This window comes from Pleurodeles waltl, chromosome 4_2, assembly GCF_031143425.1.
Source record: "Pleurodeles waltl isolate 20211129_DDA chromosome 4_2, aPleWal1.hap1.20221129, whole genome shotgun sequence".
NCBI classification, from domain to species: Eukaryota; Metazoa; Chordata; class Amphibia; order Caudata; family Salamandridae; genus Pleurodeles; species Pleurodeles waltl.
In genome coordinates, this window is record NC_090443.1 from 338,828,393 (window position 1) to 338,851,767 (window position 23,375).

General features: G+C 44.5%; 1 protein-coding gene and 1 long non-coding RNA gene across 2 annotated transcripts in view; one reads left to right on the forward strand and one right to left on the reverse strand.

The window, feature by feature from the left end:
• LOC138292664 (uncharacterized) overlaps positions 1 to 23,375 on the reverse strand; it is a 360,464-nt gene that overhangs the window by 181,535 nt on the left and 155,554 nt on the right. The gene's annotated exons all lie outside the window — the stretch shown is intronic.
• Positions 1 to 23,375, forward strand: part of GGA1 (golgi associated, gamma adaptin ear containing, ARF binding protein 1) — an 85,224-nt gene that overhangs the window by 4,485 nt on the left and 57,364 nt on the right. Inside the window, exons 2-8 of the mRNA XM_069231375.1 lie at positions 7,992 to 8,076; positions 11,171 to 11,246; positions 17,479 to 17,577; positions 18,095 to 18,218; positions 19,849 to 19,952; positions 20,835 to 20,915; positions 21,635 to 21,772. Of these exons, the coding sequence (XP_069087476.1) occupies positions 7,992 to 8,076; positions 11,171 to 11,246; positions 17,479 to 17,577; positions 18,095 to 18,218; positions 19,849 to 19,952; positions 20,835 to 20,915; positions 21,635 to 21,772 (707 nt within the window). The remainder of the gene's footprint in view (positions 1 to 7,991; positions 8,077 to 11,170; positions 11,247 to 17,478; positions 17,578 to 18,094; positions 18,219 to 19,848; positions 19,953 to 20,834; positions 20,916 to 21,634; positions 21,773 to 23,375) is intronic.

The following is a 23,375-nucleotide window of genomic DNA, read 5'->3' on the forward strand; positions in this document are numbered from 1 at the left end:
CCCTGGGCGAGGAATGGGTGAGGTACAGTTTGATATTTACTGAGCCTCTCCAGGATCAGTGATCCTAGTTTAATGGTGAATGAGCGTTATATTTGGAGAGACAGATTGTGTGGCGAGACGTTAGTTTGGTTCCCCACCTTTCTTTCCCTAGGTTGAAGTTGTAATGAGAGCTGCACACCACAGTCACATCGGTCCTTGGGCCAGAACCCCATGCTCTTGTGGCATGATCTCTGTCCATCTGACGTTCTGGGGAAATTCATCCATAAGGAGTTCAGGCCCCTCTCTCCGTTCACCCCCCATGGCAACCAATATAAATGTGCCCAGTTTCAGGGTACTATCCTGGAACACCAATGGGTTGGGGGTCAAAATCAAGTGAGGGATGGTCTTACAGTACCTTAAGTGCCTTGCACCTGAAGTGGTTCTATTGCGAGAAACACACCTTCAAGGTAACTCCTGTCGTGCAATGGACAGGTGGGGATACAGAATGATACCTAATGCGTGGTTCACAAAGGCATCCCCCTACGCAAACTCCCCCTCCCTCTCCCCCCCCCCCCCATTATAATACAACAGATCTGGACAGACCAACATGGGAGTCTTGCTGACCTGTCGGGACAATGGGAATGCAAAACCATCAATATTATTGTCATGCACGTCCCCCCCAGACTCCACAGACCGCTTTGGGAGACTTGGGTGTTCTTCTCCGCCAACTCTCTGAGGGTGGCCTGCTTTGGGGGGATACCTCGACGATAGATCGTTGGCCCCCACATCCATAAAAGACAATAAGACGTCTACTGGCTGACTTTATGTCAGCTTTTGGACCAGCAGACGCATGGTGCACCGTCCACCCCTCTGTACAACAGCACACACATCTGTCAGGGGTGCATGGCAGTTTCTCGCGCATTGATTACCTCCTTATGGTAACTAAAGAACTTCCATGCATACGCGAGGCCCAACACTATGGCAGAGGTATTTTCATCTATTCCCCAGTATGCATCACCTATGGCCCCTCTGGTGTGGAGAACAGTCGAAGAACAATGCTCAATCCCTGGTACCTACAGATGTTGCAAACGCATCCGCAAGTTCGTGCAACACTGTTTTCAAGAGAATGAAGGCTCAGTAGAATCTACATGCACACTGTGGGAAGCCTACAAAACTGTTGTTAGAGGTCAGAGCACCGCAGGACATAGTAAAGAAAAGCGAGCCCGACTGGAACGATTAGACAGTTGGAATCCCTTAAGTTATCAGGTGATCAGGGGCATTTGCTGCATGCACTATTCCTCAAACAGAAGGAGTACAGGGACTTTGTGACAGAGGCAGTTCGGAGTCACTATCGAGCCTCCTAGTGCCACCTCTAAGAGGTAGGAGATAAGGCTGGAAAACTATTAATCTGGTTGAAGAAGAGAGAGGCAGCATCTTGATGGGTCTTGCACATGCAAAACTTGCAAGATGAACGGATTAGTGACCGCAAAGGCATAGCAGGCGTGTTCATGGATTACTATGCGCAACTCTACTCAAACAGCCCCAATCGACAAATGCCGCAAACTCCTTGCAGACATTAGTATGCTGGACCTCTCATGAGACGATCGATAAGCCGTACAAAAGGTCTTGACAGAAGCAGAGATTAGGCAGGCAGTCTGTAACCTGGCATCGGGTAAGGCAATGGGCCCCAGAGGCCTCCTAAAGCCTCCTCTAGAACTTTACAAATTGACAGCCGACAGCGTGGCTTCGCCCCTTCTGTGCATGTTTATTGAGAGCTGTGAAACCGGTCCACTTCCACAAGGTTAGCGATTAGCGAGCATAGTGGTTATTCCCAAAGAAAACAAACCACCTGAAGATTGTGCCTCCTATAGACCCATATCACTGCTAAACGCAGAAGTAAAAATCCTAGCGAAGTTGCTGGCCATGCGACTGGTGGGGGTGATTAAATCTCTGGTCCACCCAGATCAATCTGGCTTTATACCTCAGGTTAATCTGAGGTGACTACATGGTGTGCTGGGCCATGCCTCCGAGATCTGTGAAGATGCCCTCATACTGTCCTTGGACGTGCGAATGGCGTTTGACATGGTGGAATGGCCTTTTGTGTATACAGTCCTAGGAAAGATAGGCTTTGGGCCGCATTTTATCTCTTGGATCCTCTATATCCATACTCCGGTTATTGTACTCCGGTCCTCTAGCGCAAGTAACAGTGAATGGGGATGTGTTGTTGCAGTTTTCTTTATAGAGGGGTACCCGACAGGGACTGCCTGCTCTCTCCCCTGATTTTTTGCCTTGATACTAGAACCACTGGTGGCATGGGTCCACAGAGATGCCTTGGGTACGGGGCTTAGTTGGACCGCAGATTGGGAGAACTGGATCTCCCTCTATGCGGATGACATACCTCTCCACCTGGCGGACCCCTCATCACATTTGACAGAATAATGCACATAATGGCAACATTTCATAGATACTCTGGCTATACAATCAATTGGAATCCCTGATATATGTCTTTTTGTGGAGGGTCTCCGATCTTCCCTGCCGGCTGTGAGACTCATGTGGTGGTGGAAGGATTCTGCTACTTGGCCTAATTTGTCATGAGACGCAGAAGCATTCTAAACACGTAACATTGAACCCCATTACAGCATCTGCAAGGGAATGTAGCACATTGGAAAACCTTACCTCTTCACCTGACGGGCAAAGCAGCCCTCTTAAAAATGATGGCCCTGCCACTGTAGGCACTCTAGAACACGCCTTACCCAGTGCTTCAGTCTTACTTCCGTGCCATAGATAGTGAAGCATGCACACTTCTTTGGGAGGGGGACCCCCTCCTATCACGCTCCAGAAGTTAACGAGGGGTTGAAACAATGGAGGAATAACCTTTCCTGAGATATGGATTTACTACTGGGCCTCCCAGTTAATCGTGATCAATCACTGGATGTGCCTTCCAGGAGAAGAACCGGCTTATGGGATGGGTAGAAGAAACATGCAACCAGGAGTCTACCTACGAGCACTTTATGGGGGAACGAAGCACCCATCTAGATTCGAGCCCAAGGCCGTCAGTATTTCCCTATGGCACACAGTATTGAGACCATGGGCATGGAGGGGAAGATGACACTAGCCTCCTCCCTGTTGAACACACCACATTTTGGCAGTCTGGCTCTCCAGGTGGGATTCAGTAAATGGGACCTCATAGACCTGTCCTAAGTAGGGGACCTGTGGAAGGGCGGTGAGGTAACCCCCTTCCCAGAACTGCAAACTTAATTATCAATTAGCTCCCACAGAGATATATAGGCACATGCAAATACGTTATGCCCTGTACAAAGCAATCACTTAGGGAGGTTCTTCCCGAATCCTCTCCTATGGAAGATAGACTGCTTGATAACTACCTACCCAAAAAGGCAATCTCCCTCACTTACCGAAAAATGTTAAATAACTCCCCATATACACTAACCTGACTAAAGGAGGCTTGGGAGAGAGACATAGGTGGTATAGAGGAGGACGAATGGCCTGAAGCTCTGGCCTCTCAACGGGAGGTGGCCGTACAAGCATGCTTCCGACTTCTACAACTGAAGATCCTTCATAGAAGTTACTATGCAGCTACAACACTACTGAAAATGGGTAGACTGGACACAAAGGGGGTTATTCCAACTTTGGAGGAAGTGGTAATCCGTCCCAAAAGTGACGGTAAAGTGACGGATATACCACCAGCCGTATTACGAGTCCATTATATCCTATGGAACTCGTAATACGGCTGGTGGTAAATCCGTCACATTTGGGACGGATTACCACCTCCTCCAAAGTTGGAATAACCCCCCAAGTCTTGCCCCAAACGATGTGGTCAGATAGGTACATTTCATTATATGTTCTGGGACTGCCCAGTGTTGCAGAACTACTGGGCTAGAGTGGTGGCATGAATGGCAAGTGCGTGTGTGGGATTTGGCAAGACCTAGGAGACCGTGTGATGCACTTTGAACACCTGGGGCGACACAGGTCCTACCCGTATGGATTGCCTGTGGATGACCCTGGGTCTGATGGTGGCCAAACGGAACATAGCCATTGCTCTGGGGTGGTAATAGTGTACCTCGTTTTTGGGGAATAGAAGAGAGATATGCAGTCACTGGTGTATGCAGGCGTAGACAGCAGTCTTTGAAAGTAGAGGATGTCCAAATAAACAGAACAGAGTGTGTGGGAAATGGAACGAATATATTTGGAAAATGTGTGCACTCCTGTATTGGTTGCCGTCCGACATGTTTGGGACAGGTAGACATGTGTATTGATGATGGGGTTGAGGGAGGAGGATATGGACATGGGTAAATGTTTACTTGATGCATAATGCCAATGTATTGTGTATATGTGAGCTTGTATTTTATGTCGCTGATCCACAAAGTTTACTTTTGACTGAAATGCCAATAAAAAGAACTTAAAAAACTGTGCTAACCTGTTGCAGCTCAAAATGACCATTCAGGAGGATTGACTAAGTGTTCTTTCATTAATTTTAATAAGTCTGGATTCCATTTGCACTTCCTACCGAACCGGTTGCAAATGTAGGGATGAAAGCCTGCAACTTGTCTGGAAACCTCAATCCTTTCATTTAGAATGCCTACTTTTTATTACATTCCCTGTGCACGGAAGGAACAGGGTCTGCAATAAGAAGATAAAATAGGCTTGCATTGTTTAATTTATTTACACATTCTTATAAAAGCTCACACAGCCTAAGAGTATCAGTGGGCACACATAAATTCAAGACAATGCCAGACTTCAACTCCCATTGATCAAACATAAACCAGACCCCAAGGATTTTTCTGCAAAAGTTGGCAATGTCTGCTGCAAAAAAACACATTTTGATGCCCAAAACTAAAAAAAGTATCTTATTTTTGCGACAGGCAGAAAATGTGACTCACAAAAACATCACTTGGCCCATCGTCCGGCACTTAAGGAGATTCCGCCAGGTCATAGTCTGAAAAATGTCAGTGTTTCCAGCTCCACTTTGCCACGGAACAGGAGGATAACTGGTGCAGAACTCCGTTTGAAAGCTCGTCGTTCTTGTCACCTGACAACCTTCTTTCTAGTGAGGACACAGGCCAATAGAGAGGTTTGGCGGGGTGGTGGCACACAGACATAGGGGAGGGAGCTCAGGGAAGACGCAGGTTCTGGGTGGGGTGGGCAGAAGACTCAGGGTAGAGGAGTAATTCAAAGGTTGGGCTTCCAGAGGAGACAGTGGGGCAGGGAATTCTTTTATTGTGGAAATACCCTGTAGTGAGGCTATCTTAAAAGTAATGTCTCTTGGTGAGTCACTCCCCCCTCCCCTAAATTCTTTATCAGAATTCATAGCGGAGATGAGCCAAAATTGAGCACTGGGAAACATAGACCACAGTGGTAGTCTCGGATATAAAATTTATTTCGCAATTATTTTCGAACAGTAAAGAAGGAGATGATCCATCTCAAGAACACACCCACAATCACATGTATTTCATTAGTATCTGAAGGAGTCTGTGATGAACAGTTATGTCAAAAGCCTTCAGTGAATATCCTAAAGGGTTTTTAGACTTGCAGTTCCAGTACTGCGCCGATTCAGATGCCTGATTTGTTATGTGACATGGAGATTGTTTTGTTCACTGTGTTGGTTTATGTATGTATGTATGTATGGAGGTATTTGTAGAGCGCATTTATCTGCATGGCATGTTTAGTGTGTTCATGTTCGTGTGTTTGGTGAGTGGGTAATGAAGGAGTAGTTTGGGGGGATTATTTTGTGTCATGCAGTATTTCTTCACACAGTTAAGAGTTAACTTGTTGGAAACATAAATTAGAAAATAGTTTGAACTTTTTTGATATACCAGTTCTGCCGAGGATGTTCTTTAGAAACATATGCTTGTAAAACTAGTGTGAGCAGTGGAACAGCATCTTTTGAACTGGGACTCTGTGACATTGCTTTATTGTAGGGGTGAGTTGTCTAACCCAGACAAAGAATAGTATTTCTGGGTTGCGGAGAAATGATTTGCGTGTTATTAGTCCCACACAGAGCCCCTTTTATTCTATGCTACAGTAGAAGCAGAGATAGCATCCCCTTTTCCGATAAATCAACAATAGCTAGCCCTTTAACTAGGATTTTGCTGCTGGTGAACATTGAGGCACATATGGTGTATCATCGGATGACTGTGAGCACAGGCTTTGCAACTTATTGTGGTCTTGTGTTCGTCAGAGCTATTGGTGTGGGATAAGCCCTGCTCGCTTGTGGCAATACAGTATAAAGGGCAGGCGCCGTTTACATGATTGGGTTGCTTAAAATAGGAGACGTATACCCATGGGGCACCTTGCCTTATCTCAGTTCAAACTGCTAGGACATACAACCCCAATAGTTGTATTTTTATATTTCAGACTCGGGCACATACTTTAGCTGTGCTACCCTACCCGTCTCCCCCGGTGGCATTTGCGGGGATGCACATCTATTCATCAGACTGACAGTGTTTCTTTAAAAAAAAAAAATAATAATCCTTAACAAATTAAGCAAAAAAAATGAAGCTTTTTTAGGGAGTTTCTAGACTTGCCTTCAAATTGACCCAAGTGGCATGCCTTACATAAGTGCTTAAACAATTTAACAGAACTATGTGGTTTTTGTGTAGTGTTGTGCAGAGTAACACTGCAGTTCATCAATGCTCACAGTAATTTGAAACGTTTCATTGAATGAATCTTTTAATACAGGCACGTCTTACTATGTTTATTCAGTATTGTGTTTGCAGAGACAAAATGGTAAATATTTGGAAAAATCTAAATCATTAAAAAAACCTCAGAACGAAGCATTATAATTTCTATCTGAGGCAATGAATTTTCTCTAAGCCACGGTTCTCCCCGAACAGAAACCGAATGATTAGTCATGTGTTGGGTGAATGTGGTTGTTGAAATGCCGTCTGGCACTGCAAATTCAACTTCATGGAGTCTGATGTATCTTATTGTACTATGAATTATTTATTGTAGGTAATGGTGTACTGTATCTTTCGATTTTGTGTTGGAAGCGAATAGGGCAATATCACCCATGTTTATCATAGTGTAGTCTCTAATGCTAACTACACCTATCTATCCACTATTGTATGGTGACCTAGCCATTTGGAACTAAAAGTGTATTTCTGCTGTGATTAATACTTACCTCTCTTTTGCAAAGGAGTCTACAAGTGTGCACATGTCATTCCCAAGTCACTTTAATAACTTACAACAGGAGGAATGGGATTGGCGCCTTTCTTGGTGAAAATGTTATGTTGTTTATAATCGATTCACAACGTGAAGTTCTGTGCCCTCAAGGTTGAAGTCATCTCCTGCTCCACCAGCTGCTCTTCAGTGACCATGTTCAATACCTTACTCACCCCTGATGCTGTCCCTCACCCTGCTTGGAATTTGTGGAGACAGTGATTCCATGAGGAAAGTAATGGGTGCACACAGATGAGTAGTGGGGCAGATAGGAACCCCTAGAGTATGGGTGCTGTAATTGCACACACACAATTTGTGTTGAAATAGTCCTAATCGTTTCACAAGGTGCTTTTTTGCTTGACAATCCTTGTCAAAAAAATATTAGTTGCGTGTTACCTGAAGAGATTCTCTATGTACTATAGTACTCAAAATAGCTCATGTGAAATGAAGCACCACTATGCATTCACATGTAGCGACGCACCTCTTCCTCACCCAGCCCTTCTGCCCCCACCCCACTTTCACCCACTGCTATGTGCCTACAGTCTACTGTACATACCTGTTGCTTTGGCGTTAGGTTTGTGCTACATAAATCTACATGTCTGAAATAAGTGTATCTACATTTTTGTAAATTCTAGGCTAGATAAATTGATCCATGTTTTTGACTGCTCCATGTCGCTACCCTACAACAGACAAAGGTGAAAAATGACTCCTTGGTTTGGACGGTGTGCTGAACATCTGCTTTCCAAACAATTTATAGCACTAGAAGCCCTTCTACATTTGTGGTTGGGTTGAGCACACCTCCTTGCCTGCAGTAACTTTTAATTTTCTGATTTTAGACCGAGCAACCAACCCGCTGAACAAGGACCTGGACTGGGACAGCATACAAACCTTCTGTGAGCAACTTAATCGAGAGCTGGAAGGGTGAGTTTGAGACTGGAGGGGGTTTAGACTCCGCCAAGCTTGAGTACAGAGGCAGGTCTGTGTTAAAGAGAACATTAAAGTGGATAGACGTTGCCAGAGTGCAGCTCCAGACTGTGTCAATGAAACCCTTGGATACAACATATTTCGGACCACTATCCATATTGTAGGTCATTGACATTACCTAGTAGAAGCTATGATTACCTTCTCGGAAAACTTAAGTTCATGTTTTGGACACAAGATCCCAAAACAGTTATTCCCTCCTGTTAGAAATGGGGTGTCTAGTTGGCAGTCATTTTGCACCCTGTCCAAGTAGGGACCCTCGCTCTAGTCAGGATAAGGGAGATAACCGCTCAAATAACCCCTGCTCACCCCCCTTGGTATCTTGGCACGAGCAGTCAGGCTTATCTCAGAAGCAATGTGCAAAGCATTAGCACACAACACACAGTAACACAGTGAAAACACTACAGAAGGACACCACACCACTTTTAGAAAAATAGCCAATATTTATCTATTTAAAACAAGACCAAATACGAAAAAAATCCAACATACAGTAATAAAAATATGAATTCTGCAAGATTTACTCAAAAATACAGTTCCTTGAAGTCAATAGCACCACCTGGGGCTATCACGGCGTCGTGAGCAACAAAACCAACAGTGCAGGCCGGCCACGGCTTTGCAGGCCAGTTACGGTGTCGGGAAGACCCGCAAACAGTACCTTGGATTTGTAGGACATTGTGATCCTTCCGGTGAGCTCCGTCTGACGTCACGGTGCCAGTTCCAGAGTCTGTGCAGGAGTCGTTGGGCCCTTGAAGTCACACGCCTTGCAGATAGAACTCCGGGCTGATGAAGTCAGATGTGCTGACATTGGCGTCGGGGCTGCGGTGCGAAGCGGGACGATGTGACGTGCGGTGCCCACAGGTCACGGTGCAGGCAGCGGCTCGTTGACGGCGTCCAGCAGTGTTGGTGAGGCCAGGGCTGCATGGTGAAGCGGGGCGGTGCAACGTGCGGTGTCCACAGGTCATGGTGCAGGCAGCGTTGTTGTTGTTGCGGAAGTGCTTTCGTCGGTAGGCGCAAGCCAGCGGTGCTGGATCGGACGGTGCTTTGTGACCCTCACAAGCGATGTCCTTAGGCCATGGTGCAGGCAGGGATGCCTGTTAACGACACTGGAGTCGATGATGCTGGCGTCGGTGAACCGGGGCTGCGGTGCGGGAAGGGACAGTGCTTCATGCTCCTTACGAGCGGTGTCCAGAGGCTATGTGCAGGCAGTGGCATCAGTGTCAGCAGGAGCAGCATTGTCTGGGAGGCCCAGGCTGTGGTGTGAGCAGACGATGCCGGAGTGCGGGGCAGCAGCTCGGTGAAGTCATCTGATAGCGTCGGTGAAACCAGGGTCGCGATGCGAAGCGGGGCAATGCCACTCCATGCGGCGTCAGCAGGTCACGGTGCAGGCCAGCGTCGTTGGCGGCGGCGCTGTGGTTTCTCCTCTTGAACAGCACAAAACACATAGTTCCCAGTGATGTAGGTCGAGGAAACTGAAGTCTTTGGTGTCCATGAGACTTCCAACAGGAGGCAAGCTCTACTGCAAGCCCTTGGAGAACTTTCTCATGCAGGACACACAGCAAAGTTCACCCTTTGCTCTCTTTTCAGGCAGAAGCAGCAACTGCAGGCCAGTCCAGCAAAGCAACACAGCAAAGGGACAGTACTCCTCCTCCAGCTCTTCAGCTCTTCTCCTTGGCAGAGGTTCCTTTTGATACGGAAAGGTTCTAAAAGTCTGGGGTTTTGGTTCTTCTTCTTATACCCTGTTCTGCCTTTGAAGTTGGCAAACTTCAAAGCAAAGTTTCAAGTATTTGCAAGATCCTTCCTAGTCCAGGCCAGGCCCCAGACACACACCAGGGGTTCGGAGACTGCATTGTGTGAGGGCAGGCACAGTCCTTTCAGGTGTGAACAACGGCTCCTCCACCTTCCCCTCTAACTCAGATGGCTCTTCAGGATATGCAGGCTACACCCCACCCCCTTTTGTGTCACTGTCTAGAGAGGTGGAAAACCAACTGTCAAACTGACCCAGACTGACAATCCACAAACAGGTAGAGTCACAGAATGGTTTAAGAAGAAAATGCCTACTTTCTAAAAGTGGCATTTTCAAACAATTTAAAAAACAACTTCACTAAAAGATGTATTTTTAAATTGTGAGTTCAGAGACCCTAAACTCCACATTTTTATCTGCTCTCAAAGGGAACCTGTGCTTTAGGGATATTTAAAGGCAGCCCCCATGTTAACCTATGAGAGAGATAGGCCTTGCACAGTGAAAACCGAATTTGGCAGTATTTCACTGTTGGGACATATAAAACACACTAGTATATATCCTAACTTACACATACACTACAACCTGCCCCTGGGGCTACCTAGGGCCTACCTTAGAGGTGCCCGGCATGTAGTAAAAGGGAAGGTTTAGGCCTGGCAAGTGGGTACACTTGCCAAATCGAATTGGCAGTTTAAAACTGCACACACAGACACTGCACTGGTAGGTCTGAGCCATGTTTACAGGGCTACTAATGTGGGTGGCACAATCAGTGCTGCAGGCCCACTAGTAGCATTTGATTTACAGGCCCTGGGAACATCTAGTGCACTTTTCTAGGGACTTACCAGTAAATCAAATATGCAAATCATGGATAAACCAGTCAACTGTACAATTTACATAGAGAGCAGATGCACTTTAGCATGGTTTAGCAGTGGTAACGTGCACAGAGACAATAAACTAGCAAAAACAGACCTGAAAATAATAGGAGGAAGAAGGCAAAAAGTTTGGGGATAACCTGCAAAAAGTGCCCTTTCCAACACCTCCTACCCACAGTGGAGCACAGATCCTCTCCATTGACATGGTAAAAATCCAAAAACCTTCTTCATAATTCATAGTCTTTCTAACCCAAAATTAGGCAGCACGCCAACCTCCCAATAATCTAACTAGTCTCCACTTCATCAGCTCCCTTTAATGGGCTTAGCACATCACCTTCCATAGCACATGCTTTGGTGCTTCCAGTGTGTTGAGCAGTTTGAACCTCTGGCCACAACACCCTAATTTAGTGCTTTTCTTTTCCAGCCCCCAGCTTGCTACCCGGCTCTTGGCACATAAGATCCAGTCACCACAGGAATGGGAAGCAGTCCAGGCCCTAACGGTAAGACCCAGCCAAGACAATTAAGTTTGTGTTGGCACTGTTTTTGCGACTTTGAATTTAACAGGTGCTTCAGAACTCGACATCTGACTGAGAAGGCTGGACCCCAATGAAGCAAGAGATAGCTTTTATATACCTTAAGCATATCTTGGCCTTAGATATTGCAGTACAGTGTGAGAATTCTAATGAACAGTCTAGGCATTGTGTCTGGTCAAAATGCGAAGACATATGTAGACATTGAGTGAGGTGGTAATAAGCTAGGCAAGAGGTGTGTTTTTAAGCTTGTGAGTTATAAGTGCGAATAGTGTTCAACCATTAGATATTTCAGTTGATATTTGTGATATTGGGTGTGGGATACGTAAAGAAATAGGACTGTACTAGTAGAAAGGCAGCAACACCAGTATGTTAAACATTGGCAGCCACACTTTCCATTAAAGGGATATTTTTTGGTTTACCTTTAACTTTTGTCCTTATAGGTGAATCTGCCGAAAACTTGTTTTCCCGTTTTACTCCAATAAGATTTTTTTCACTCAGAGCAAACGCAAAAATTGCCAAACAGATTTACACCAAACTTGGCATGTGTATAACACCTTACTCAGAAAGTGTGCTATTGTTGGTTTGTTGTAAATCTGTTAAGTAGTTTTTGAGTGATGTGTCTTAGAACAAAACATGCCTGGTTGGTTTGAAGGGTTAATACTCTTATATGTCTCAACTGTTTTAGTCATCAGAACAGATACCCCACAAAAGGTTCACACTTGGTCCTGAATTTAAAAAAAATAAAGTTCTCCCCTTAGACGTGGAAGGTTTCTGGTGCCGTTGTCCATTTCTTGTCCACAATCTCAAAACTGAGAGCGCACACCTGAAAACTCCCAATTGGCTTGCCACAAGAGAACATTTTGTCTTGCGGTCGCCATTACAGGCTGTGGGGCCTGATCCTAAAATCTTTGTAAAAAGCCATGTCAATAGTAAGGGTAGTAAGGGTAAGTGGGGCAACCCAACTAGTGCCCATCCTAGTTGGGTTCTTTCAAAGAGACTCCCATAGATTCCAAAAAAAAAAAAAATGTTTGCATTCCAGAGTACGTAGAATATTTTTCGAGGGTGTAGCCTTGCAAGACACAAAATGGCACCTGGTATCTGCGACCTCTGTGCTGAGACAGCAAACTATGACACTGGTGGAGCTGTTCTGGGTTTCCCTTTCTTAGTCCAAGGTCTCAACACAGGCTGCAGAGTATGAGCACCATTTTGTGTGTGGCAAGTCCTCTGGCTCGATGATGAGACATCTGAATAAAAAAGTATTGGTCCCTCTTTGGGGCCCCTTTTATAGTTCACACTTTCCGTACTGAGGATGTGGATTATTGGCTTAATTTTTGTATGTCGAGCGTGAGGTCTGAGAACACGTTTAGGTACAAATTTCCACCTATTTGTGGACCGGCTTTTGAGACCGTTTAAGCACAAGTTTTCATAGTGCACTCACTTTGTTTTAATGCGCCAAGCCCACAGTCTAATGTGAGACCACTGACTCTTTATGCCTTGCTGTGTGGGCAGGACTTCCTCTGTTATTCGAGGGTGTTCTGTGTAGTCGGTAAACTATTTTCTAAAATGAAGATCATTCTGAACTTTTAATTGGTTAAAAGTTCAGTTAACCTTTCAGCAGGAATAAACCCTTTTTCCTGACAGCAGTGAGAAGAAACACCATTTTGTGAGAAGTAGAAGACCTGCAAAGGTGATAATGTTGCTCATAGCTCCATTTGCACCATAAATTCGAGAAGAGATTGCAGGATCATCCTCTGCTGCTCCACATGAGCAGAATTAAGAGGTCAAGTTGGAGAGTGCAGAGGTAGATAAGCATGTGGATGTCTGAGAGTTCAACATACACTCACCGGAGGTAAAGTTGTTTAATGCAGTGCGGGTCATCCGCAAGTTTTGTGACCAGAAACTGAGCAGGGGCAACGTGGGTTCTTTATGTAAATAAGTGGCAGTTTAAAGGAGTTCTCCTGGTTTGTATTTGCCGAACCATAACTGACTTAACTTTTGTTTTTCAGTGTTCTGGCCCAAACATGCAAAACCGGTGAAATTCACCAACTGTGGTCAGAAATGTACACAACACTTGCTCCTCCTTGGCCTGTACAGGTTGTAGGGGCAGATGTTGTGCTGGCACCCGCTTCTTTTCGTTACTTTATTTACTTTTTTGCAGCCACCCTGTCCCTCTGCCCACCTAAACGCCTGCCCACTTAGGCCTTGGGCATGGCTTTCAAGCTCATTGGGGAAAAAAGACTGAAAATGTACAAGTCCAGTGCGAAATAGCTTAGCTAAGCCATACAGCTTTCACTCCAACAAACCTACTAAATGCTACAGTTTTGCCTGCTTAGCTAGTTGATGTATGTGTATAGTTAATACCATATAGATACATACAAATCTGCCTCTCTGAATTATTGAACAAGGAAACAGCCATTGTACAATGTAGCATGCGACAATAAAGGACACATCGCCTATCAACAACTCAGAGGCAGATTACAGTAGGTGTCAAATATCAAAATGATAGCACTTATATCAGAAATCCCCCAGGTGATTTAGGCCCTCAATTGACTTTGCCGGTCTCAAAGCAAGACCACCAAAGCCACGGGCGCCAGAAGACCACCAGTGCTGGCGGTCTTCCGCCCGCCATAATAGGGTTACTGCTGGATTTCTGCCACATTTAGGGTGGAAATCCGGCAGAAACCATCCTGGTTGTCGAGGCGCCTGGGCGGTGCTACCACCTGCACTGCCCCTCCAGAAGGACGCTGCCAGCTGTATTTTGACCCAACAGACAGCCTGGCGGTGCGCTGCTGGCAGTAGCAGCGCCCATTCCCTGCCAGACGACCTCCTCGCCGGACAAATTAAGTTGGGCGTCTGAAAGGGGAGGGGGGTGGGAGGGCGGGGGTGTTGTGTCTACATGTGTGAATGTGTGTGAGTATGTTAGTGTGAATGCGTGTGTGTATGTCAGTGTGTATGGAAGTGGTGGTGATGGGTATATGCATGTGGGTGTATGTGCGCATGAGTGCGGGGAGTGGGGGCGCTGTTACGCTAGGGGACGCTGTTACTCTAGGGGCGTGGGGGCGATGTTACTCGTAGAGGCGCTGTCACTGTAGTGGGGTGGGGGGTCAGGTGTTTGCTTGGGGGGGACATAAACCTGTAGCCTTAGCGCCGCCGGTCTTGTGTGGACCACCGAGTTGGAGATGTACATCTCCGGCCCGACGGTTCATACCGCCATGGCGGTATGAGTGGAGATGTGGCAGGTTGGCAAAGGCCAACGCGCCACACTCATAATGTGGATGTATACTCCGCCAGCCTGTTGGCGGTGATACCACCACATTAACCCTGGCGGTCAAAAGATCGCCAGGGTCAAAATGGGGGCCTTAGTCTGGTATAGCCAGACCAATGTCCTTGTAAGCCAGTATACTTTTGTCAGAGCAGCATGAGTGCAGCAAGTAGACTCTAATAAGGGCTATTGGTGACCTCAGTTGAAGCACTAGTATGTACCTACAATCCATACCTACACATTAGAAGCAAAAAAGACAAAATGAAATGCTAGATCCTAGCATATCACTTTGTCTTTTAGAAATAAAATGAATCCTTGAAAAGCTCCAACCTACCCTAAAATAATATTTTCTATTTTTACATTTTGTTTATTTTGAATTTCCATATAGTGTGTATTTGTTTGGCCTACACTTTTTTCTTTGTAGTTATGTATTGTTTTGAGGTTCAGGTAGTAGAAATTGCTTAGGTGGGGCAGAAGTCCCAGCTACTATTAGTGATTCAGTGTGGGTCTACAGAACTCAAAAGCTAAAAAACCACAGTCCTAGATCTTGTTAACTTTAATTTCCTACTAACTCAACTAAAATCATTTCATATCTTAAACATAAAAACTCTTTAATACCCCTAGTCGTCCAAACACCAACAAAAAAAGACACTTTCAAACGATTATATCACTGATCCAGTTTATGGCTTTCCCAGCTTCATGCAAAAGGGTGCTCAGATGATGGAGAATCCACTAAAGGGCTGACAGTGTTGGTAGGCCCTAACGGCTACACAGATGTAAATTATGTACTGAAATACTTAATGGTTTGACAAAAAATGCACAGGTCTAAACTGTCAAAAGATGCCTCGACAAATGACTCTCCTATGGGTGCCCACTTTCTTGAATATCACAGCTTCTAGCCTGCGATGAATGCTCACATATTGCTGAAATTAATACAAGTCTGTGCTGTTTTCGTAGAGACCAGAGTATAAATGATGCCTTGTATTTCAACTTCCTGGAAGTTTCACCCTTGCACATAGTTACTAAAGGATGAGCTAGCAAAATGGAAAATGAGAGGAGGGTGGCAGTCAGCTGAAGCCCTGACACAGCAGAAAAGTGGCTATTGGCTCTGGGTGGGTTTGACAATTGTTTACGGGGAGCGAGTACTGTGTCTTCCAGTCTAGAGGGAAAGATCTGACACTCTACTACTGTATGGCGTGTCTCCAAGGTTGTGTTTATCAAATTAGTTTTAGTGTCAGGCGATAAATCTCGAGTCCAAATAAATGTTTCCATGACACCACACTGAAGAAGGGCAGTACCACGGACGAAAGGCATGACCGCCTGTGTGCCAAATCAAGCGTCAGCCTGCCTTGTGGTTGTTTGCAAAGTCAAACCTGTTTAGCAAACAGAAAAACATAAACAGCTACGCAGGATCAGCTGATGCAAGTTGTTTTCACTTTACTTAAAACAATGTGCATCCTTCGAATTTTGGGGACCTAAATAGTTTTCAGCGCACTAGTCATAACCTTGAACATCTGTGGTTTGGATCGGACAGCATTCTTAATCTGTTTTCCTATGTCCCTTCAGGGAATTAATCTGGCACTGTGTAGACCCCTTGTGGATGCATCTAAGATTTCATCCACAATTCCACAATAAAGAGACAGTAAGAGCATGATGTGAAGAAGAGTGGGGAGTGCTAAATCAGTAGAAAACTCTACTGGGATAGTGTGGGAGAGGTACATACATTTGTGGATTGTATTTCTACATTGGCAGTTTTGCCACAAATCAGAGGATTTTCTGTTTTCACTAAACTTTGTCATACCGTGTGTATCATACCTGCACAGTTCTCTGTTTCCCATTTTCAAAAAAGTTAGCCATACCATTCCATAGCATAGCAACTGGATTCCAGTGCTATGCCATGCCCCTGTTTCTCATTTTCTCTAATGATACACAGCCAGTTTGTTTGTGTTATGGGCAGAAGGTGCTCTAGGGGTCCCCACCCATCTTGAGGCGGTTTTTAATCCTGCTTCTCCTTTGGTGGATGAAGTGTGGTTGTGTAGTATAGAGCCATTGGGTGATGGTGATAAAAGGTGGTAAGGTTTGCCTCCTGCTTTCCTCCTGGTAGCCCTAGGTGCTGGACAAGTGGGTGATTCTGTAAGTGGTAGGTTGCTTGAGTTCTCGAGGTGACTAGAAAATGTTATCTTTTCCTAATCTGCTTGTTGAGTTTGTGGTTAGTTAGAAATGAAACAGGATGCAACATACTTTTGATGTGATTCCCCTCTTGTTCTGTGGATGATCAGAGGTTGTGTGTGTGTGTGTGTGTGTCTGTGTGTATATGTGTGTGTGTCTGTGTATATATGTATGTATGTATATATATATATATATATATATATATATATATATATATAAATATATATATATATATATATATATATATATATATATATATATAAAAATGTTTTCCAGGGGTGTAACAAAACTGCAAGCCCCCCCCCCCCCCCCCCCCACCCACCCCCTGCAAAGAACATGGCAGTCACCCTCCGGACTCACCCAGGCCAGATGCTGTGCTGAGGGGTCCCACTGGGGCTCTTGAGCCCCCCACACCGCTGGGGCTGCATGGGCCTTTGTTACGCCCCTGATGTTTTCTCCTGTTATGATTTGTCTTCTCAAGTGCTGCATTTGTAAGTAGTTTTGTAGAGTGTTGTTGGAAGGGGTATTAAGTGCTAAGGTCCACTCCAGAACTAAGCAGTTCTCGGTCTCCCTTACGTTACACTTGGCTAATGAGTGCTTGTGGATGTGCAAGATTAAAGGTGACAGGATGTGTTGAGGTCCCCCTGAAGAACCTGCACCAGGTCATTGTCTTCTTGTTGTCTGTGTTGATTTCTCATGGCAGACCGAAGTATATGCTAAAGGGCTCCTATAATTTGAAGCCTGTATCATCCCAAATCTCTTCCCCAGGTGCTGGAGACCTGCATGAAGAGCTGCGGCAAAAGATTCCATAGTGAAGTTGGGAAATTCCGCTTCCTCAATGAGCTGATCAAGGTGGTGTCACCCAAGGTAAGGTCTTTTGTAGTGGGAAAAGGCTCCAATGGTAGTTCAGTGGTAGGACATGATAAGCCATGAGTTTCTGGGTATTTGTTAAAACATTATTCAGGACGTCGTGTGGGTCATCCTCTCAAGCATTTTTACATTCCTCATTTCCTTGTTATGGTCTTATCCTTTTCATGACCACTATTTCTCATCTCTGTACTTGTTAGAATACTTTAATTTTTGCTCTGTTGCTCTCATTAGCCTTCTTAAACTCTGAGGACTCTCTGGTTCTAGCCTTGCTTACCTTGGTTCTCCTCTTGAGTCCCTTGGTTAACATTTCAATCTGGCCTTAGTAATTGTTCTCCTTCTTAGTACCTTGGAGCATGCTCTTACTCTCTCTCACTTTTGTATCCCCTATACTTATTCTTGTACTGGGTAGGATGCTCTGCTCTCTTCCTTGTTCATTCTTATTCTTGTTATTAATATTTTGGAATATCTTGGGGACACTAACCATGGCTTTGGCCCATCTCATTCTCATTCGTAGTACCTTGGAGGACGCTCTCCTGAAAAAGTGAAGTCTAAGATTCTGGAGTTGATGTATAGCTGGACCCTGGGGCTCCCGGATGAGGCCAAGATTGCCGAAGCCTATCAGATGTTGAAGAAACAGGGTGAATAGTTACCGTTCGTCTCTCCATGAGCCTTCTCCATTGATAGCCACATCATTTTGATTGATTGAGGCATGCCATTTTACAGCAACAGTAACTCATTTACTGAGATCCTGAATTTTACCGTGCTATCTAAATAGGGGGCATATTCAAACTTTTCTTGTTAGGGAAATACTTTGTTTCTGGTAGCCTTCCTACATACACACATGTTAAAGTAAAAGTAATTAAGGCAATACATATTTTAATAAGGTGGATTGAAAGGAGGCTGACAATGTAGTTATTTTAGAACTTCACTGAGAAACTGTAAATAAAAGCCTGTATCCTATGCACTTTAAAATATAGAAGTGTACAAATGCATTATGCAAGTTTCATACTTCTTAGAGCATAATACAAAGTCCGTTTTCCTTTGATTTCTGAGGTGACCACTTTAAACAGTGAATTGGGTGTATTTGCCCATCATTTGACATTTGTGTGTATAACGATTTGAAGTAGGAACAATAACAAGTTCTAGTGAATGCTAGTTGGATTATTCTTCCAGAACAAATTGTGTTACTCTGGTCCTATGGCCCTGCACTTGCTCAAACCTGTTAAGCCATATAACCTATATGGCTCACACTATACAAATCTCCAAACGAGGGTAGCATTTCTTTCGAAACACATTACTGCATGGTATCATAATTTATATATCAATTTTTCATTTTAATTATTCTTAATACACCTTCTAAAACCAACACACTCAAGAATATCGGTTTTCAAACACTCCTGGACTGTCATTCTACTGACTCCAGGATTAATCCATCAGGTTTCAAATACATTTCCACCCACTTTTTTGTACCGGTCTTTAAAGTCCTCTTTATTTATTCTTCAGGGTTTCGTGGTATTCCTCATGATTTGAATCTCAACTCCAGAGTTGTCAATGGATTGATCACAAACTTTGTTAGAAGTCCAATTGCCAAAAATATTATTGACTGAAGTGGCAGTATAGAATTTACTCAAGCCACAAAATAGGAGCCAATTTATTTTACATGGGACCAATGCGTGTTTCACAGAGTACTGCCACTTCCTCAGGGCTCGCTTTCGACCTTCCAAGAATCCATCAAACTATTTGGAATTGCACTAAAACAAAAGGTTTTTGCTACACCTCATGAAAATAAAACAATCTTGTATCTTTTAATTTTGTGTGCTTGAAGGCATTTATTAAATGATGTCAACCAAATATTAAGCAGACGTGAGACTTTGAAAAATTATTTAAGATATTTTTATTTAGAAAAGTTTTTAAATTAATCTTCGAAAGAAAGCACATCGTATGGTCCAGTGTACACATTTACAAACACAAGGAATGATGAATTACCTTGTTTAAGTTTCAGGAAGTAATAAAATGATATAGCGCCTTTACGCGTTAGCATGTGAATCAACACACCCAGCGGGAGCAGGAGAGGTTTCTGGAGTTTAAATGCCAGTGCCAGTTATTGTACACATAGTCTGAAGATTGCACTGTTGCTAGGAACCAGGTACTGTACTTTTCACACTCCGGAAGTTTGAGCCTACCCCATAATGACATTCAGTCTTATAGGTCTTTTTTTGTTTAATTTGTGCCTTTTCAACGAATTATAGAATTAACGTTTTATTGCAGGCATCCTGAAAGATGACCCCATTCTTCAGGATGATATGCTCATCCCTCCACCACCTCCACCACGGCCACGGAATGCAATCTTTGATGATGAGGAGAAGTCTAAGGTAAATGAATAAAAGTGGACATTGTTGGAAGCGAGTAGAGGCAGTGTGTGGGTTATTACAGAACCATTCCAGCTCAGGCTTCTATAGGTGCAGATGCATAAAATGAAGGGGTACCAAGATACAGTGATGGGTTTCACTAAATACTGGAGTATCAAAAGTAGACCTGAAGTTAAACTCCCCACCACCCCCTCCACCATCCCAGCACTTCCAGCGGCAGAAAAAGTAGATGAAGGAATAGTAATCACTGTGGATCACTTATGTACTTGCACTTCTGTAATATGTTCAGTGCTGTCCTTTCTTTTTATTGGCATAGGTGTTATACTCAAAGTTGTGTAAGAAGAGTGCATTAGAGGTGCTCATAATGAATCAGAATTTAGTTTAAACACAAAATGACTGGAGATCCTACCCTTTTGATGGGCGTCAAGTGGATATCCAGTGACTAAACTAGTTGTTAACACACTTCTAGTAGATTGCAGGAGCATAATCACCATAGGAAAAATCAGTGACTCGAGATGGAGAATCCAATATGCCCTCTGTTAGCAGTAAGCTTGGGCACTTGGCAGCTTGTTCGCTCTGCTGGCCTCCCATGCCTGGTGCAAAAGGACCCTGTCCAACTGAACTGGAGCCAAGGCAAGCAGGATTGTGGCTTTTTGGGCAGGAAGCATTGAGATGGGGAGAAGCTTTGGAAGGTTGGTGTCACACTGTTCACACTACTGTGAGCATGTGCAAACTATAGTGGGGTGGATACTGGCATTTTCCAAGCAACGCAGATACAAGAGCCTTCCCTGCAACTGGGTGAAAGTGTATTGGAATAGTAAATGCAATGAAGATACTGCACATATTTCACTGTGGTCTGCTTCCCCCTGCTTTCTTCTTTTGCAGATGTTAGCGCGCCTACTTAAGAGCTCGCACCCTGAGGACCTTCGGGCCGCTAACAAGCTCATTAAGGAGATGGTGCAAGAGGTAAGTGCCTTCTACGCTCGACTGTTAGATGGCTCTGTGTTTAGATCCTACATTAAAAGGAGAATGTTTGCTTTCTTTAGAAAGAGTGTGTGTGTCAAAAAGTCTTTGTTGATCCAGGGCTTGAATCTCGATTGCATGAGCGGTCCATTGACTGCTAGAGCATGCATCCCTTCCTTCCCAAGTGTGAAAATGAGCATCCATCACAAATTTAGCTCATGGCAGGCTGACCAGTCTTGAGCCACAAAGACCAGACGCTGGGCGTAAGCCAACCAGGCCAGAGGCAACCAGGAGCTAAGCCACAAGTCGGGATGACCATTCCTGAGGAGCAAGCTAGGCAAAAATAGATGAAACAGAAGAAGGGCTTGACCATACCTGAGCCATTAGCAGGCCAAACAGACCTGAGCCAAATGACAGGCCAGCTTGAGCTGAGCTACAAGCCACGCCGACTGAAGTTGAACTGCCAAGCATGGGTGCAAGAGTAGAGAAGCACAGTTTTCCTAGGCTCTTCGGCACTGCAAATTAGGCAGAGCCAGAGTGAAAAAATCGGTGTGTTCCCTAGAGTACAGTTTGAACAGTTTGTTGTACCAGGCTTATTTTAATTTAATATCCTCTGTGCCCTCAAAGCTCAGTATGATTTATTTATGTTGTTCCTTGGGCTATTGTAGGTTTGGCATCATGTCTGAAAATATTGCTAATTGTCATCGTTGTGACTCTTTTAGGATCAAAAACGGATGGAGAAGATTTCAAAACGGGTCAACGCCATAGAAGAAGTGAACAACAATGTCTCGCTGCTAACTGACATGCTGAACTCGTACACCAAAGGGGAGACCTCTGAGGGTAACGAGGACCTCATGAAGGTGAACAAGAAGGCAGCACAGCAAACATAAGGGCACCACTGACTGTGGAGATAAAATAGTAATGTGGAGAACATGATGGCAACAATATTTGTGTGAGAGTACAGAAATAGCAAAGGGCATCCAAGGGATATTAGGATAGGACATAACTCATGATATGTATGGGCAAGGCAGTCCTCGTATAGGTAAGATAATAAAGCAAAAACATGAGGTTCAACAAGATCCTCCTACTCTGGGTTTGGAGGAAGGCATTGGGAATGGAAACCTAATTAATGCATAGGGTCTCTGGAAGAGATATGAGCATGTAGACCTCATGCATGGGGCCTGTGGTGGGGGAATCTGAGAATAGTGAACTCAAAGGGCCCTGGGCAAAATATGTCAGTGTGTACATATACAAAGGACAAGGGACCTAATGCATATATGCCTGGTCTGAATTATTCTGAGACTGGCAATGTCTTACACAAGCAATAGAGCACAGGAATCTCATACTCAGGCTTGTAGACGAGGAATCTTAAGTACAGGACTTGATACATATGGCAATGGAGGAATCTGCAAATATAGGCTCTCATTTGAATCTGAAAAAAAATATAAAAATGGCTACCTTATACTCCATCCAAGAGCAGAAGAATCGGCATGTGTGGGTCACCTACATAGGAACATAGGCTAGGAATCCAGGAACACAGAGCTCGTAAACTATGCTTTGGTCAGAGGAATGTGAGAGCTGAGACTTTATGCACAGCAACTGGGTTGAAGAAATCTGAGACGAGGATCTCACACACTAGCATAGGATGGAGTAATCTGCGAATGAGGGCATAGAAGACCTAGTCCAGCACTAAGAACTCTTTAAAAGGACTGCATACACAGTGCCTAGGGTATATACATCTGAGAATGAGGCCCCTGTATACAGAACCAATGAAGGAGGGCTCTAAGAACGGGAGCACATAGGCTATACTAGGGGCAGAACAAAAAGGAACTTGAACCCCCTGCATAGAGACCAGGGTTTCCATTTTACATGGCTCTGCTTTAGCTTAACACAAGATGGAGGCTCAGGACAGCTTCCCTCAGAGAGAGTAAGTGTATTTACCTGCATTGCTTTGGATGACCAAGACACTGAAGTGAAGAGGATTAAGACAGAGCTCCCTTTAGAAATTCCATGAAAGCCTTGTTACCAAAGGAATGTTGATTAGTTCTTCTTGAACACTGCCATTTGGTAGATAGTATAGGTTGTGGGCGGTGTTCTGGTTTCTATTGTTCATTTTCGGGAAAGATTATAGGCAGAGCCTTCCCTTTTGTTTGTCTCTGACTCCTGATTCAGGAAGATTGATGACGCCTAGTGCAGAGAAATTACACTGCATTGTGCTCATGTTTGCGATGCTCCTGCTTGGGGCCAGCCTCATTGCTTTCTGCTGCGAGAGACATTACTTTGCACAAAATCTGTGCCTGGAGAACAGCTTGAAAAAGCCACTTGAAAGGAATCCAACCCAAATCCGTTTTGAAACCATAGACAATGGTTCCATATCACCTCTCTAGAAGGTATGTATACAAGTGGGACCCAAACCACCACACGTTGTCCAATACTAAGAAGTTCTTGACCAAGCAAGGCACT